Source organism: Poecilia formosa, unplaced genomic scaffold, assembly GCF_000485575.1.
Source record: "Poecilia formosa unplaced genomic scaffold, Poecilia_formosa-5.1.2 Scaffold397, whole genome shotgun sequence".
In the NCBI taxonomy this organism is placed as follows: Eukaryota; Metazoa; Chordata; class Actinopteri; order Cyprinodontiformes; family Poeciliidae; genus Poecilia; species Poecilia formosa.
In genome coordinates this window covers 219,436-234,914 of record NW_006800336.1, presented here as the reverse complement: position 1 = coordinate 234,914, position 15,479 = coordinate 219,436, and the positions used below count along the sequence as shown (strand labels likewise).

The following is a 15,479-nucleotide window of genomic DNA, read 5'->3' as shown; positions in this document are numbered from 1 at the left end:
AAAATTAACTAATCAACCACCGCTGTGTTCAGGGAGGCTTATTAATGATCGCAAAATAAATATCAAGCCTGAAAACCTAATATCGTAACGGACTGAATGTTATGTTCAGTCCGTAATCTTCGCTCGGTTTGCGGGGCGCAGGCGGTTGCCATGGCAACGGGTGTGCTTAAACGTCAGAGAGAGTAAAAAGGTGCGAGTGGTTTAGAGTTGATCACCTGTTCAGGTTCTTTTACCTTTGCTGTGGCTCTTTACAGCCGCTGTAGCTTCTGAACGTTCAATAAAAGACAAACTTTACCTTGTTAGTCTGTGACTATACGTTATTTACAACAAACGTCAAACACAGTAAAGATGTTTCATTAAGTATTTAACTAACAAATGGCTTCTGCGATAATTATGTGAAATCAAATTCATTGTCTAATATAAAAAATAGTTTTTTGCCTCTTTTTAGTGGAAATATTGATGTTAATGAGACTTTCTCCAAAATGACCTTTTTCAACCTTCATAGCTCCACTGTTGAAAAATGAGGCTCTAACATTCACAAATGACAGTGAAATAAAATCCAGTCCAACATCTGGTTTGAGGTGATTCCTCTGGAACCTGTTGGAGGAAAAATATCCCAACTTCAGAAGATGAGCTTTAACCTAACAGAGCTCTGTGGTTCCTCCTGTCAGGGTGAGAGTCAGGGTGAGGAGGTGCCATGATAGGAAGAGAAGTGGAAGCTGCAGGATCTTCAGAACAAACAGGTCATGATAGGCTTACTGATCAATATAACCAGTTTAAAAGGTAAAATTATTATAAAGTTTATTTGATAGGGACAGACACACATCAACATAGACAAACTGAATAAAACAGCAGTCCCATGTTTGCATCATGGTGCAATAGCAGCAGCTAATTCGCAACACTTGTCCCTAGTTGGGCTTTTTTTAAAAAATAACTCTAAAAATTGAAGTGATAATCAATTGAAATGAACGGTTATATGCCAGACATGGAAAACTGGGATGAACTCCATGCCATGAAGTTCAGAATTTAGGTCTCATGGCATCTCAACGTGTTGACATTGCAGACAGTGGACTGAGGGACATACAGCTTTGTTTTGTAGCAATTCAAGAGCTACCAGCTTTTATCAGCACAGAAACTCCAAAGCACACAAAGAATCAATATATATATTGCTTCATATATTGCTATATATCTATATATATATAGATAGATAGATAGACAGACAGACAGACAGACAGACAGATAGATATAATTTTTTTTTTTGTCATAGTATCCCCCAGAATTTAAAACTACTTTCACACCTGGGTATAAGGAAACATATTCATCTGTTTCCATCATAAATAAGCTGTTATCTGGATATTTCAGGATGTTTCCTCCCTGAAATGACTTATCCAACATAAATGGAGCATTTTTTCACAACTACAGCAGCTGAATGAATCCGATTGGTTTCAAAGGAAAGCTAAGACATGTCAGAATAAATTCTATGGCAGCCCAGAAGGGTCAACAAAGTGTAAAAAGCAAGTTTATAGTAACACGAGAATGAATTCTGTTGTGACTTTTGCGCTTCACCCTTCCATAAAAATAATCTGAAACACTGCAAACACTTTAAAGAGATTATATTAAGTTCATTAAGATGGTGGAGATTCATGGCATTTAAAGGGGACATACATTTTATCTTCATGGAGCAAACAGGTCACTAATAATGAGGCCAACTAATAATGTCTATCAAGTTTCTGTAACCCAGTGATGAATTCACATGGAATATATAATTAGAACCAAACTGAATACTTTAATTATAAATCATTCAAGGTAAACTTGAGTTTTAGATTGATAAATATCAAATAAAGCAGTCACTGATCATGTCCACAGTTATTTAGAGCTCATTTTTACCCAAACCAACAAGTATGAAGTTTGTTCAGATTAATTCAGAACTAATATACAAAGTAATCTTAGAGATATTATACTTGCTAAACCTGGACATTCATCAGAGGAGGAGCCTTTATTATGGTGGCTGATTACAGCCTAATGTTTGCAACACAATAAAAGAAATTAATCAATGGTTTGCAAAGAATTTTAGGACCTTGAAAGAAAAAGATTCATAGGAGTTTTACAAAACAGCCTTTTCTAGCTTCCTGCAGCATCTAGCAGCATATGTGGTTTTAATACTAAATGTATTAAAGCAACATGTTTTATCAGTAATTTTTATTTTGTTGCTTCACTGTACTTTTGCCACATATAACGACATCTTCATACGGTTTATTGGTGGGATGTTTGCATGTTTCAGTTTTGCCCTAACTTGCAGGTGGAGAGCCTGGTGGAGGCCAGGCTGTGGAACAACATCTTCACCTGGACACAACAGAAGGTCTGACTCCAAAAAATGACTTTTAATAAGTTATTAGGAGAATTGTTAAACTATTTTATATGTTCAGTAAAAGTGTAAAAATAAATCCATTATTTTTAATAAGAGCAAATCTGACATTAGAACAGGAAATACAGCAGCAGTGAGAAGTCTGGTCTAAATGACAGAGCAGAAATAGTGTCAGTCACACCTGAAATCAATATCAGATGTTAGAATAAACCCAAACATCTGATTGGTTAACCCATGCTGACACTCAGCTCTAGGCCACCTTGGAAATCAAATTCACTAGAACGGGCTTTCTTGAAGAAAAATTGATTTTCATTTGTAAGGTGGTGAGATAAAAATAATTCATGGTGTCTTTTGAAGAACACCTAACATATTTTACATCAATCAGGAGACAATAATTTTTCATAAATTAGGAAATTGTTTTCACTCTACCCGGCTGTCTTCTGTGTTGAACTGCAGACGATAGCCAGGTTGTTTTAGGATTATTTTACAGAATAAATATAAATGTAAATGACCTCAATGGAAGTATTTCTTCTGGGTTTGTGGTTGTCTGTATGAATGTATGTGTGTGTGCGCGTGTCTGCGTGTGTGTTTATGTGCAGCTGGGTCTTCCACTAGGATGCATCAAGGCGACGGTGCTGATAGAAAACGTGTTGGCAACGTTTGAAATGGAGGAGATTCTTTATGAGCTGCGGGAACACTCAGCAGGGCTCAACTGTGGCATCTGGGATTACTCTGCTTCCTTCGTCAATAAGTTTGGTGAGCCTCATGTTTCGCCTGCTACTTTAACATAACCAACAGAGCACAAAGGGTCACAAGGGGTCACATCCTGCAGGTCATCGTCAGGACTTCCTGCTGCCGGACCGCAGCAAGTACGTGAACATGGAGAAACGTTTTCTGCGGAGCTACATGGACCTGCTGGTTCAGACGTGTCACAGACGGGGAGCGCTGGCCACAGGAGGCATGGCTGCTTCGCTGCTTCCTCACGGCCAGCACACACACGCCTACAGCACAGTGCTAGACTCTGTGGAAAGGTACAAACAGCACAACGCCACAACCTGAGGGGTTTCCTCTGGCTCTGTGTGAGGCTGCATCATCATGGAGTTTCAAACACAGGAGAAAATGCAATACACACACACGCACGTACGCACGTGCACAGATGGAGTGGTTTTACAGAGGAGGTGTGAGGACAGTTGAGCTCATTTTTATTAAAAAATGAACAAGATAGAAACCCATACATAAGTAACTGTATGTTGTTATTGTTTGTAACACAAAGTTTTACAATTTTTGTTTTAGGGAAAATTATTTTTTCTTATATGACACAATATTACTTTCTCCTTCAGTGTTTTCCAGTCAGTTTTCTATTAAACTAAAAGTTTTGTATCAGACACACCAGTTGCTAATTTTGGCTTTATTGGATCTCCGGCTGACAGAAGGTGTTTAGCAATGGCCAAAACTTACTTTACCAATTCTGGGCTATTTATTTTATTTATATAATAGGATTTCAGCATTATTTATGATCTGGTTATGTTAAAATCAGGGTTGATACACATAAAAAGCATGTTTGGAGGCAGGTGGCTGACAATGAATACACAGTGGTTCATTTTCTGCTCCATGTTGGTACACACTAGATGCATTTTTGAAACACGGTGATGCCGTGTTTTATTGGAAGAGCTGGATTTTACCACCTGTTTCTTTTCATGTAATTCCCATAACTTAATGCAATAGTACTTTCTAGAAAGAAACAAAAAAAGTTTTTTTTTCTTTTTAATGTAACTCTTCTTTCTTTTGGGTAAATATCTTCTGTTCCTGTTTTTCTGTTCTTCAGGCTGAAGTTATTGGAAATCAAGGCAGGTGTTGATGGCTTCATGGTGTATGACATGAATTTGATTAAACCCATGCAAGAAGTGAGTACCTCATTATACTGCTTTAGTACTGCAAAAGGCAGCTCTCAGTAGTTTTTGTTCTATGAAAAAGGACCATGATTTGATTTCAAAATTTCATTTCCTGTTTATGTCCCACATATCAAATTCAACTGAAAGAGAGAAAATTCATTTAGTTTTCATATCTAAATATATTTAATATCTAGAAATTATAATGAATCTAATTCTGCAATTTCAAAAAGGGATGTCTGCTCAAAATACCAGAGTACATCACCCAAAGAGTAGCACCACTTTAACATATTTTTACTCAAGTAAAAGAAAACAGTTACAATCCCCCAAAAAATGACTCAAGTAAAACTAAAAAAGCATTTGATGCATAACTGATTAGCAGATTAGAATGTATGATTTAATATTTCACAATATTAAATTGTGAAATATTTAATATTTCCAAAACTGCTTTGCACTCTTCCCCCTTTCTAGATGAATTTGTGCTTCCCTTGAATTTTACAGCTTATGTGTCACAGTAGTGATGAAAAAAGTTGGAAATGATTTCTCATGGTTTCGGGTTGTTACATTGCAGTAAGTTGGCATCTTAACATGAGAGGTGATGTTTCTTTTCCTCCAGCTGTTTGAGCTTCACACTGAGGGTGACAACCAGCTCCACCAGCTCCGGGACAATGTCAGTGTGACTCCTGAGGACCTGCTGTCCATGCCCTCTGTTAGTGGAATCAGGGGTTAGATTGGAGACTATTTGGAACAAAGTAGCAAGAAGGTTTAACAGTGCATGATTTGTTGTTGTCTTTTTCCTCAGGGAGGAGTCACTCTTTATGGGCTTAAGTATAACATTGCAGTGGGTGTCCTGTTTATTAATGCATGGCTATCAGGTGAGAGACATACTGAGATGCTTGCTCTCACTGAGGTGCACCATGTTCTCTGTTGAGTCCTGAACCACCAGGAGCCGTTCCCTGCTAAAAATGATGCTAAAAACTTGCTTAACATAATGAAACAATTTTAGAAACTCTGATTAACTTTTTAATAGTAGTGCTGTAAGAGGACCATAGTGCTGTTTTCCAGGTAAAGGCCATTTTTTCTACAGAGGCCAGGTGGAAGACTCAGCCACCGCAGAGATTTCTAGATCCCAGGTAGGTTCCAGAGACAATCCTCTCACGATTCAGTAAATACATCACAGATGGTTTGATATAGAAAATCACAGGTGAACAGAGCTCAAACAGGAGTGGTGGAAGGTTGACATGTCCAACAGAACCTGCTTTGAGCCAAACACATGATAAACTGAATAAGACAGACTGCAACACAGATAAAACATGTTTGTTTCTTTTAGGGATCTGCAAACTCAGGTAGACTAACAGACCACACATCAAAATGAATTTCTACTAATTCCAGCCCTGGTGCCTTAAACAGGACAGTGACACAGACAACTGAAAAATATCCACAATATGTTCTAACAGGCAATCAGGACCTCAGAAAACTTTTGAGTACCTTTGGGTAAAGTGAATGAACAGTTCATATATTATACTTTTTGTTTGTCTGATTTTATGAAGTAGAACTCACCAAAGAAGAACTCTAGTAGAGTTCTTAGTTTACAGCCCAACAGTTCTACTTCTTTTACTGAGAAGGTCCTGATTGGCATTAAAATGGACCAAAATAAAAAACAGAACTATCTACCAGTAACAATGGACACAATGATTCTTGAACAGAAACTAAACTGGACTGAGTAGGATAAAGTAGTTCTGCAGAACAGCTTTTAACTTAGCAAACGGCTGTGCCAGGTGTGGCAGTGGATCCGACACCAGGCTCGACTAGAAGATGACGGCAGGGTGGTGAGCAGGCAGATCGTCACTGAACTCACCAAGGAGGTCAGCACTGAACTTGGCCACCTGTGTCCCTCTGAAAGGTAAGCATGCTGCAGTGAAGGACTTAGGCTTTTCTACTCCTTAATTGCTCTAATCCCTTAAAGTGTTTTATCTGCTTTAGGACTGAACAGAGGTTACACACGGCAGCAGACATGTTCCTGGAGGTGGTTCTGAAGAGACATTTCCCAGAGTTCATCACCTCTTACCTGAACTTGGACCACACTTTTCTCACCTCCCAGAACCTGAGAGAGGAGGAGGAGGCAGCGGTGGAAACAGGAAGACAACGAGCCAAGCTGTGAGGGGCAACCAGGAGCAGAGTGATGGAAAACCAACAGACCTAAAAGTCATGACATGTATGCAGCTAATTCTGTGTAACGCAATCCTTCAGAGAAATGTGCCAATAAATTTCCCTTACTAGTCCAGCTTAGGCTTTCAAATTACTGGTCAGAAAATGACTCCAATTCCATAATAATACAGTGTGAGACTCTTCATACAGCAAAACAACATGAAGGGCTAAATTAGCTAAAAGTGATAGGTCTGTACATTAAAATTTACAGTATTTAATCAATGTCCACAAGTGATTCTGAATCAGTCTCAAAACTGTGAATACCAAACTAATATGCGATCACCTACAAGTTTAACTGTGAGCTAACAGCAGGCTAAATTCTATCAAAACCGAACTTTAGAGAATCAATGCATGACACCAGACAGCAGAGGCTTCGCTACCCAAACAAGATTAAAACACACAGTTGTAGGATAATAACAATCATGGCTACTAATTAACCCAGAAATAAGTTCTGGTTCTGCTGGAGGTTTCTTCCTGTTCAAGGGGAGATTTTCCTCTCCACTGTCGCTATACGATGTTCAGTATGAGGGATTGTTGTAAAGTCAATGACTTGATGCAATCTGTTGGGTTTTCTTAGATAAATTTTATAATTTGAATAATAAACATAATCTGTTTGAGATGGTAGTTGTGCATTGGCGCTATAGAAATAAACTGATTATATTTTCTTCAGAATAGGATGTTGAGGTTTTCTGATGTCTACACTTGGGAGGGTTAAGTGTTTACTGAGGATGTTGAGCCAACTGAAGCTGTTGGGGACCAAGATCCTAAAGTTCATACCCGTTTTGATCCAGAAAACCTCCTGCTCTGCAGCCATGAAGCCTCATTTCAACTCCTCTGGAATTAAAATGACCTGGTCAGAGGTCAAGTATTTCTAGCCCTGGGGGATGCAAATCAGCTGCCAGCTGTTGTAAAAACCTTGTTGCCATGGTTATGCATTACAACTGAAAGTTAGAATAAAAAGCAGACACCTTTCCAGTTGCGCTGCATCCAGAACCAAAAGGAGTAACTGTCCAAACATGAAAAACCTCAACCCAAAAACTGACGAACAAAACTAATGCAGCAGAGATGCTCTAACATACTCCCACCACTAGAGGTGCTGTTGTATTCAGTTTCAATGCTCACAAACTCATCACCACTTTGCTTAGAAATGACCATAGGCAGCAAGAAGCAGCAGCTGAAGGAACAGGAAATGAACATTCAGTCCAACAGTGTGACTGACCATTTGGTCTTACTGCTTCCTGTTCCTGCAGCAAAGCATGGTCAGCCATCTTGCACCCCCTAGACCTCCACCACACACACACACACGTCACACAGGTTTTGCAAACAGTTTTATTAATTCCTCTGTCAGTTTGTAATATATAAATTACTTTTAAAAACGTGAGAAGCAGATGCACCTACAAGAAGAACTTATGAAAACACAGGCATTCTAGAAAACCTAGACTGTGTTCACCAGGCCACTCCAGCCAGTCAGTGACGACACTTCCCACAATCCTTTGCTTCCCAGTGTAAATATATCAGTTCTTTTCTGATGCCATGAACTGGGCAGAGCCTTTTGTGTTGTTTAAAAAAAGTCTGATGGTTCTGTTCCCTTTGCCGTCCATCCTGGGGCGCTCAGTCCAGCAGGTCAGTGCAATGTGTGGGTGTGGGGGGAGGGGTGGGGCTGTGGTGGTGAACTAAGGCGTCTGGCAGCAGTCTCCCCCTCTGATCCCCCAATTCTTCCCCCTCTCCTCACATTTCATGTGCGAGATCATCGTGCTCTCCTGCCGACAGGTCGCCGTTGGCGCTGATTGTGGTGCTGTTGTCTTGGTAACCGGGGGGCTTGAAGGTCAGGGAGTAAGGGTAGATCTTGTGGCAAGTGGCGCGGTAAGACTCAGCTGCTTTCTGCTGAGCCTCGCCCAGCTGGCCGCTCCTCAGAGCCTCCAGCACCTCGGAGCAGATCTGGGGACAAACACAAGTTGCTTCAGTTACCATGGCGCTCACTGTGATGCCCTCCAGTGGTCAAATGACTCACCTGGATGCTTCTTCCAGACAGAGGCTCGGCCAGAGCTGTTGCGATCTCACAGGCCATTTTATCAGAGGACGGCTCCAGGTAGACCATCATCTTAGCAGCTGCAGACACAAGGAGACACGGGCCTGAGAGGTGCTTCTGGTGCAAACGTTGCATACAACAGAGAGTCCAGAATGCACAGAGGCTAACGCTAATGTCAGCTTCTACAGAAGTTCCATGAATGATCAGGAGTTCCTGAAACTCTGGAAAGATGAATGGATTGAATAACACTTTGCTCTGACCTGATGGTGGAAAAACCTGAACAACAGATTAAAAAGTATAAATATCTTTCTTGTAGAGCTCCTATTTGTATTTATTCAAGAATTTAACTGGTAAAAAGGGGTCTTGAATTGAAAATGTTAATTATTTTGTCAATATATGGTTTGATTAAAATGCAATAGTGATTAGTTAATGACAGCCCCTTCAATAAACTTTTAATTGAGTCCCACCACCAGTAAAATATTTTTACAATATGCAAAGACATGCAAGAAAGCAGAAACTGTTGCTTTCTTGTAAAGCTGTCTTTAGCAAGTCTGTCTACTGTTCTCAGCTCCATACAGCTTGGCCTCTGTATTTCCTGTTCCAAATTAGCCTTTAGCTTCCCAGGTTTTTATTCATTTTAGTAGTTTTGATATTGTACAGTCCCAATGTTTTCTTGAGCTCCACATGTTTAAATCAGTAACTAGAGCAGAGCCAGGAACATGGTGCAGCCTGTAGCTGTAGATCTCTCAGAGCAGATCCCCAGATCTGCTCTGAGGTGCTGGAGGCTCTGAGGAGTGGCCAGCTGGGCCAGCTGGGCGAGGCTCAGCAGAAAGCAGCTGAGTCTTACCGTGCCACAGAGGGAGGAGCCTGTAGCTCCTCCCTCTGAGGCGTACCTACCAGCCAGCCGGTGGGGGATGCAGCTGGAGTGTTGGCTCAGGTAGTTCTTGTTGAAGCTCTGAGGGTTGCTGTCTCCAAACAGCCTGGAGATCTCCTGCTTCAGCACGGTCCTCACCGCCTCGGCCAGGTCTGCACTCTCACTCACTGCAGGCAGCAAACACTGAACTTTAGTCACCACTGGAAGGACCGGGAGCTGAACACGGCCAGCAGTCACTTTCTCACCCTTCTTGAAGAAGCGCACTAAACACTGGTGCAGCCATGGGTCGGAGGGTTCTATGGCCACCGCTCTCTTTATCGACTGCAACATCAGAAGGTACTTCTCTGGGAGGTAAAGAACGGACAGACAAGTTATGGTGGAGGAAAAATCTTTGTTTTCTCAGCTCAAACAGGCTGGATCAGTTGCTCAGTTTCCATCTAATTATCATGCTGATTTTAGATAAACCTTTAAGTTCAGTGTGTTTCTATCTACTGGTTTGGAGCAAACCAACCAGGTTATGTCAGATGCTGATGACATGTACGGCTGTAATAAACAGAAAGTTGAGGTTGTAAACTAGAATGGACCACACATGTCAGAAAAAGTATTTCCCTCTGAAAGGGATAAATTTCACAGACCCATCAGTGGATGAGAAAATTTGCTACATTGGAACATACTCTGCAAAAGTGTCTATATACACTTTAGTGCATTAACTACTTCAGAAAAGTCAAAAACCTTTTTACATTCATGTGAGCGTAAAGATATTGCAAAAATTGAGGAAGTTATTTTGAATTCTGCAGTTTCCATCAACCTTTTGTAGTGCAACACTGTAACATGTAGATAAACCAGGTTACAGAGTGGCAAATGCACCGTGAAACCAGCTGGTGATCAGAACCCTTCTCTGTTCTCAGACATGTTGGCACAAATGCACATCATGTGATGAAGCCTCTGCTTCTAAGAGAGCTAATAAACAACTGATCACATGAGAATATATCCCATAGAACCTCTAAGAGAGATTTCCTTAAATCAGTTCAAAACTATATCAGCAGGTCAGAGTTTTACAAATCCTGGGGATTGCTCATCTAAGTTACAGTCAGCAGGTATCGGTCAGTTAAAGGGTCAGTCCATTTATTATATAGTTATTACAGAACAAACAGAGAAAGGTTTAAAGGCTGAATTAGTCACAGCAGTCAGACATATTTAAACAGAAATGTCTGACTGCCAATCTGAAGTTGCCATGAGGCAGCAGATGTGGCTGACCGATCCCATCCCTCCTCTGAGCTGCCAACCTTTCCTGAAGTAGATCTCAAAGGCCAACAGGTGAGTCTCGATCTTGTTGCGCACCAGGTTCTTCAGAGGGATGAGGAACTTGACTGCCTCCTCCAAAGGGTTCTCCGGCTGGGAACACACAATCAGACCAAGTTTTTATTATTTATTCTTATACTCCAAAAACATTCCTTCAAGCTGATAGAACACAAGAACCCCTGGACCCACCTTAGCTAACTTATCTGGTATTAGCTCTTCCTTGGGCCCTCCAATTTCCTCATCATCATCCTCCTTTTTCTTCTTCTGGTTCTTCAGCTGCTTCTCTTTCTCTGCATTCTTCTTCTCCTCCTCTAACTGAGCCTTCTTCTGCGCTCTTCGCTGTTTGTTCCGCAGCTTCTTCAGCTCCTTGTCTGTTAGGTTCTCTGCATAAAGAGAAAAGTTTCATTTCTAAGTGTTTTATCCCAACACCCAGCATGTAGCTCTCTACTAAAGCCAGGTGAGACGCAGCGTCAGACCTGCGTCTGCCTGGCTCTCTTTGTTGTCATCGGTCAGTGGCCTATCATGTAGGTCCAGGTAGATCTGGATGGCGGTGCGAGCGGCTTTGTAGTAGAAGGGGTGCTGTCGCAGGACGTCCTCCAGCTTCAGCAGGTCCACGTAGGAGCGCAGCGTCATCTTCCTCATACAGTAGGTGTGGAAATCAAACTGGTCGTCTGTGATCTCCACAAAATGCTGAGAGACACAAGGAGAGGACAGATTCAGAGTTCCATGAATCCAGCTGGTACGCTGACAAACCGGAACAATGCAGCAGATAAACACATTAATAGATGTAGAACAATTAACTGTTCAATCTGGAAAATGAAGCAATTCTGACTTCAAGAATAACAGGAACAGCAACAGAGCAAAAATTAAATGTGCACGTGATTTCTTCACAATAACAGACACCTGCGATGACAGAGTGAGCAACAAACGTACCCTCTCGATCTCATGGCACTTCTTGAGGGCCTCACCAAGCTTGTTCATGGCCTTGTAGGCTAAAGCACACTCTGTCTGGAACCACATGCACTGCATCTCATTCAGGTTCTCCACTGCAGATGTCCCCTCCTGGAGACACAAGATTCACAAACACAGGAGGTGAATGAAGCCTGTTAGAAGAGCATCAGCCCTGAATCCAGAATAACACTCTGCACTTACTTTAAGGGCCCGCGAGTCAATTCAATTCAACTCACAATTACTTTATCCCAGAGAGATATTACATTTTCAAAGAGTCATTTTGATGGTGACTTAATGGACAAGCAGATCTCCAGCAGCAGTCAGTGTTGCTGCAAATCTGAAGAAGTCTCTGACTGAAGTATATTGCTATATGACAGTCTCATGACTACCATGACAGGCTAACAGCTCAATATGCAGGCAGCAGAGACAACTGACCAGCTCTGCTGATCCACCTCATTTGCTTTTGCTGCTTCTTTTAAAAATCTGTCTGGTTGTGTGGTTAAAACACCGAACAGAGAGACAGACTGCTGAGGAGTTTTGTGCTCCATGTATAGTGTTAGTAACATCTATTATGACCTACAAGCTTAAGGAAAACCAGTTAAAATGTGTGATTGTTTTGATATGCTAATTAGCCATGTGGTCAGAGGTTGCATTAACGGAATATTTACCATATTTGACCGGTTATTTTTTTAAACGACAGGAAAATTTAAAGCCCATCGGTCATTTGACAGGTTATAATTAACACCCTCATGCGAGGACATGGCAGACTTTATGCAAAGAGTTCATCTCAGAGGCAACTAAAATCAATCAATAAAAGAATCCTTTCTGAATATCATCTCATGAACTCTGAACTAAATGAGTCTTTCTGACCGGGAACTGACGGCATGTTGAAGAGTTATGGACCGGAGGCTTTGGAGCGTTAGGAAGCGCATTCAAAAACTTTGGTAGAAATGGCACGTTTAATTTCAGTCTCCATTACATACAGAACAGAGAAAACTAAAGAGAATGCAATGTTGAATCCATTTAGAGTCTAAAAAGAGGAGCTGGCAGTTTATCTCGAGGACAACCCCTAAGAAAAATGAGGGATCACTGTATTGGTGGTAGCCTTAACCACTTTGAGTCACAGAACACAACAATCATGTTTCCGGTGACTTAAACTTTTGCCTGACAAAATACAAAAAACCCCATATACTATACGAGATTACATAGATCTGCCACAACAAAATTTAAGACTTGTGATTAATATATACAAGGCCAACATGCATCTTTTTCATGGATTCAGGACATTTTAAGGCCTTAATTTTAGATACATGAACCTAAAGCTTTTTAGGATGAATGGACACCCTGCAGTCAGGATGTTTTGGTCCCTAAATCCCTTGAGGCAGGCTATTCTTCCAGCCTAACCACCTTTAGGCAAACAGTGACCAGTGTAAATGTACCCGTGTAAACTTGGAGCACATCTCCTCTGCCTCCTTTATAAGGCCGGCCTTCAGCATGTACTTGGCACACTTGGAGTTGATGAATCGGTCGGCAGTGTCCAGCGCCTGGGCCTCGTCCATCCATCGAGCCGCCTCCTTGATGTTGCCTGCATGCTGCGGATCAGGCCGGACAGTTGGAAGTTGTGTCATCCCAGTGCCGCATATCACTCTGAGTGCACCGTCATACCTTGTAGATCTTGGCCTTGACCAGGAAGAGCTCGATCAGTGTGGGTGTGCTGTCGATGGCCGTGTTGATGTACTCCAGCGCCAGGCTGGCCTTGCCAATGAAGTCAAAGTGCTGGGCCAGGAAGTACTGCACCCACAGGAGGGTGGTTGGAGGCTCCTCCTTCCCATCATCTGCACACATGCGTAACACACACAACTCCTGCATTTAGAGACAGCTAGAATGAAACCAATCAGAGTGATGCATTAGGACATATAGAAACACTTACCATCTTCACTAAACATTCGACTGCTTTTTAAACAGCTTTCATAGCCAAGTACTAATTCTTCTATTATCGTAACCTGCATGCCCCAAAAACATAAAAAAACAAAAGAAAAACAATTAGTTAGCGCTACCTAAAATGGAAAAATGAACAAAGTACGTTAATTCATACTCAGCCAGAAACTTTCCAGCAGAACGGTTCTGCTAACCTTTTCTCCGTCTGTGTACAAGGATTTGAGCGTGGTGAACACAGGAGGGCAGCCTTTAGTGAAGTTCATCCTCAGATAGATGTCCAGACATTCCCGGAACTTCTCCCCTGACCGGAACAAACAAGGAGACAGGAATGTGATGCTGGAATGGCAATATGGAGTCACCAGCCCAAAATACCACACCTTGTCTGATTCCACAGGAGAGGATCACACTGAACCTGGAGCCAGGATCTTCAACTCAACCACCTGATCCTTCTCCTGCTGTACTCCACCTGATAGTTTCTGTAGTGCTAAAGTTAATGTTTGCAACAGGGGGAGCTGCTGCAGCCATGCTGATATCAGTATGACCCAAAGGCTGAGCTAAGAGTGCTAATGGATCAGTGTCTAGCAGCAGGCTGTCCTGCGTTTACCTGTGAGGAAGTTAAGAGGCAGCCTTCGAGGAACCAGACCTCTGGGGAACTTCACCCAGGACTCCTCATAGATCTTCTGGTGCTCTTCTATACTGCCTGAAGACACACACACAGACACTTAATGCCAACATGTTAACGCCGTTTGATCTTTAGAGTTGTTTTTGTTCATATTAAAGTGCTTCTAATACTGCACAGAAGGTCGTTTTCATGCAAGAAACACACTAAGAGGATTTATCGTGAATTGTGAGGAAACACCAAACTATAATATATGGAATACAATACAGTTTCCAGGGTTAGTTTGAGAAAACCTACTAAAGGGCTATAGTTTTTTTTCACTTCACTTAAATCCTAATTTAGTTATCTGCCAGTGCGTAAGCTATGCAATACTGGTCACATTTAAAAGTAAATCAATGAAGAGATATTATCTAAAATGGACAATAAGTAAGTTTGTCTGCTTAACTAAATATTCTGATGGTACAACATTAAACTATTGACAGTAGTTACCTTTCTTGTTTTCCAAAATTCTGCTGTTTATTTGTAAAGTGATGCAGTGTTTTGATTTGCTGGTTGTGATTGAAAAATCACAATCAGCATTCAGATGATAATTATTAGCTGGTGATGACTCATTTACTTGCTAGCGTAATCACCAAGCCAAACGTGTGTGAAATGTAAATGCATAACACACACATTACTGATTGTTCACAAAGTTGTATCTGCTCACATCAGTCTCAGGTAGGTGGCACAAACAGAATGTCATACGCAGAAGGTTGCTTTTATGACATGCTAACATTCAGGCTAACATCCAGCAGTGGCTCCGGTAACGTAAACAATCTTGGCATGGTGATGTCAGCTGACCCAGTGGTGAGATGGGTGTTAGACCTCTTGCACGGGAGCTGCAATGGAAATTTCGTCGAATTCTGTTCAATGACAATAAATGCTATCTATCTATCTATCTATCTAGAGCAGCCGGAGGGATGTGAGACATGATTTGAACAGAATCCCAAGACACAGATTTATGATTCAAGATAAAATATCTGTAAAGAGTAGAGAGGCCTGGAGTAAATGGCTCATGATTGGACTGGGACAATTTTCAGCTTGATTGCAAACATGACCTGGTGGGGTTGTAAGTCATCCTCTCTAGATTCTTTTGCTCTGCAAAAGAATGGAAGAATGCAAGTATCGGCCAATCACCAATCTCCAAGAATGAAGGAAATCATAGCCAATTCATTGGTGCCCCTCAGTATATAATTATTAGAGGTGTGCCGATCGATCGGTCACCGATCGTAATCGGTCGATTTCCGTGAAAAAGTGTATGATCG

At 41.5% G+C, this 15,479-nt stretch overlaps 2 protein-coding genes across 3 annotated transcripts in view; one reads left to right on the top strand and one right to left on the bottom strand.

Annotated features, from left to right (window-relative positions):
- The first annotated feature begins 2,000 nt into the window (after positions 1-2,000).
- On the top strand, positions 2,001-6,538 carry LOC103154730 (malate synthase-like). Its single transcript, XM_007576124.2, has 9 exons — positions 2,001-2,359; positions 2,965-3,121; positions 3,198-3,396; positions 4,191-4,269; positions 4,871-4,963; positions 5,057-5,129; positions 5,320-5,387; positions 6,033-6,157; positions 6,238-6,538. The coding sequence occupies exons 1-9, from the start codon at positions 2,273-2,275 to the stop codon at positions 6,413-6,415; spliced, it is 1,059 nt and encodes a 352-aa protein (XP_007576186.1). The 5' UTR covers positions 2,001-2,272; the 3' UTR covers positions 6,416-6,538.
- Positions 6,539-7,773: 1,235 nt separating this feature from the next.
- LOC103154728 (N-alpha-acetyltransferase 15, NatA auxiliary subunit) overlaps positions 7,774-15,479 on the bottom strand; it is a 17,046-nt gene continuing 9,340 nt past the window's right edge. The window contains exons 8-20 of one of the 2 annotated variants that reach the window (XM_007576122.2): positions 14,161-14,256; positions 13,751-13,857; positions 13,549-13,621; positions 13,284-13,453; positions 13,058-13,210; positions 11,601-11,729; positions 11,144-11,357; positions 10,857-11,050; positions 10,652-10,760; positions 9,611-9,709; positions 9,389-9,532; positions 8,474-8,571; positions 7,774-8,400 (exon numbers count right to left, since the gene is read on the bottom strand). In XM_007576122.2, coding sequence (XP_007576184.1) covers positions 8,191-8,400; positions 8,474-8,571; positions 9,389-9,532; positions 9,611-9,709; positions 10,652-10,760; positions 10,857-11,050; positions 11,144-11,357; positions 11,601-11,729; positions 13,058-13,210; positions 13,284-13,453; positions 13,549-13,621; positions 13,751-13,857; positions 14,161-14,256 — 1,796 coding nt within the window. In that variant the 3' untranslated portion in view covers positions 7,774-8,190. Of the gene's footprint in view, positions 8,401-8,473; positions 8,572-9,388; positions 9,533-9,610; positions 9,710-10,651; positions 10,761-10,856; positions 11,051-11,143; positions 11,358-11,600; positions 11,730-13,057; positions 13,211-13,283; positions 13,454-13,548; positions 13,622-13,750; positions 13,858-13,877; positions 14,069-14,160; positions 14,257-15,479 lie in introns of those variants that run through there. The other variant, XM_016662999.1, reaches the window with a different exon arrangement.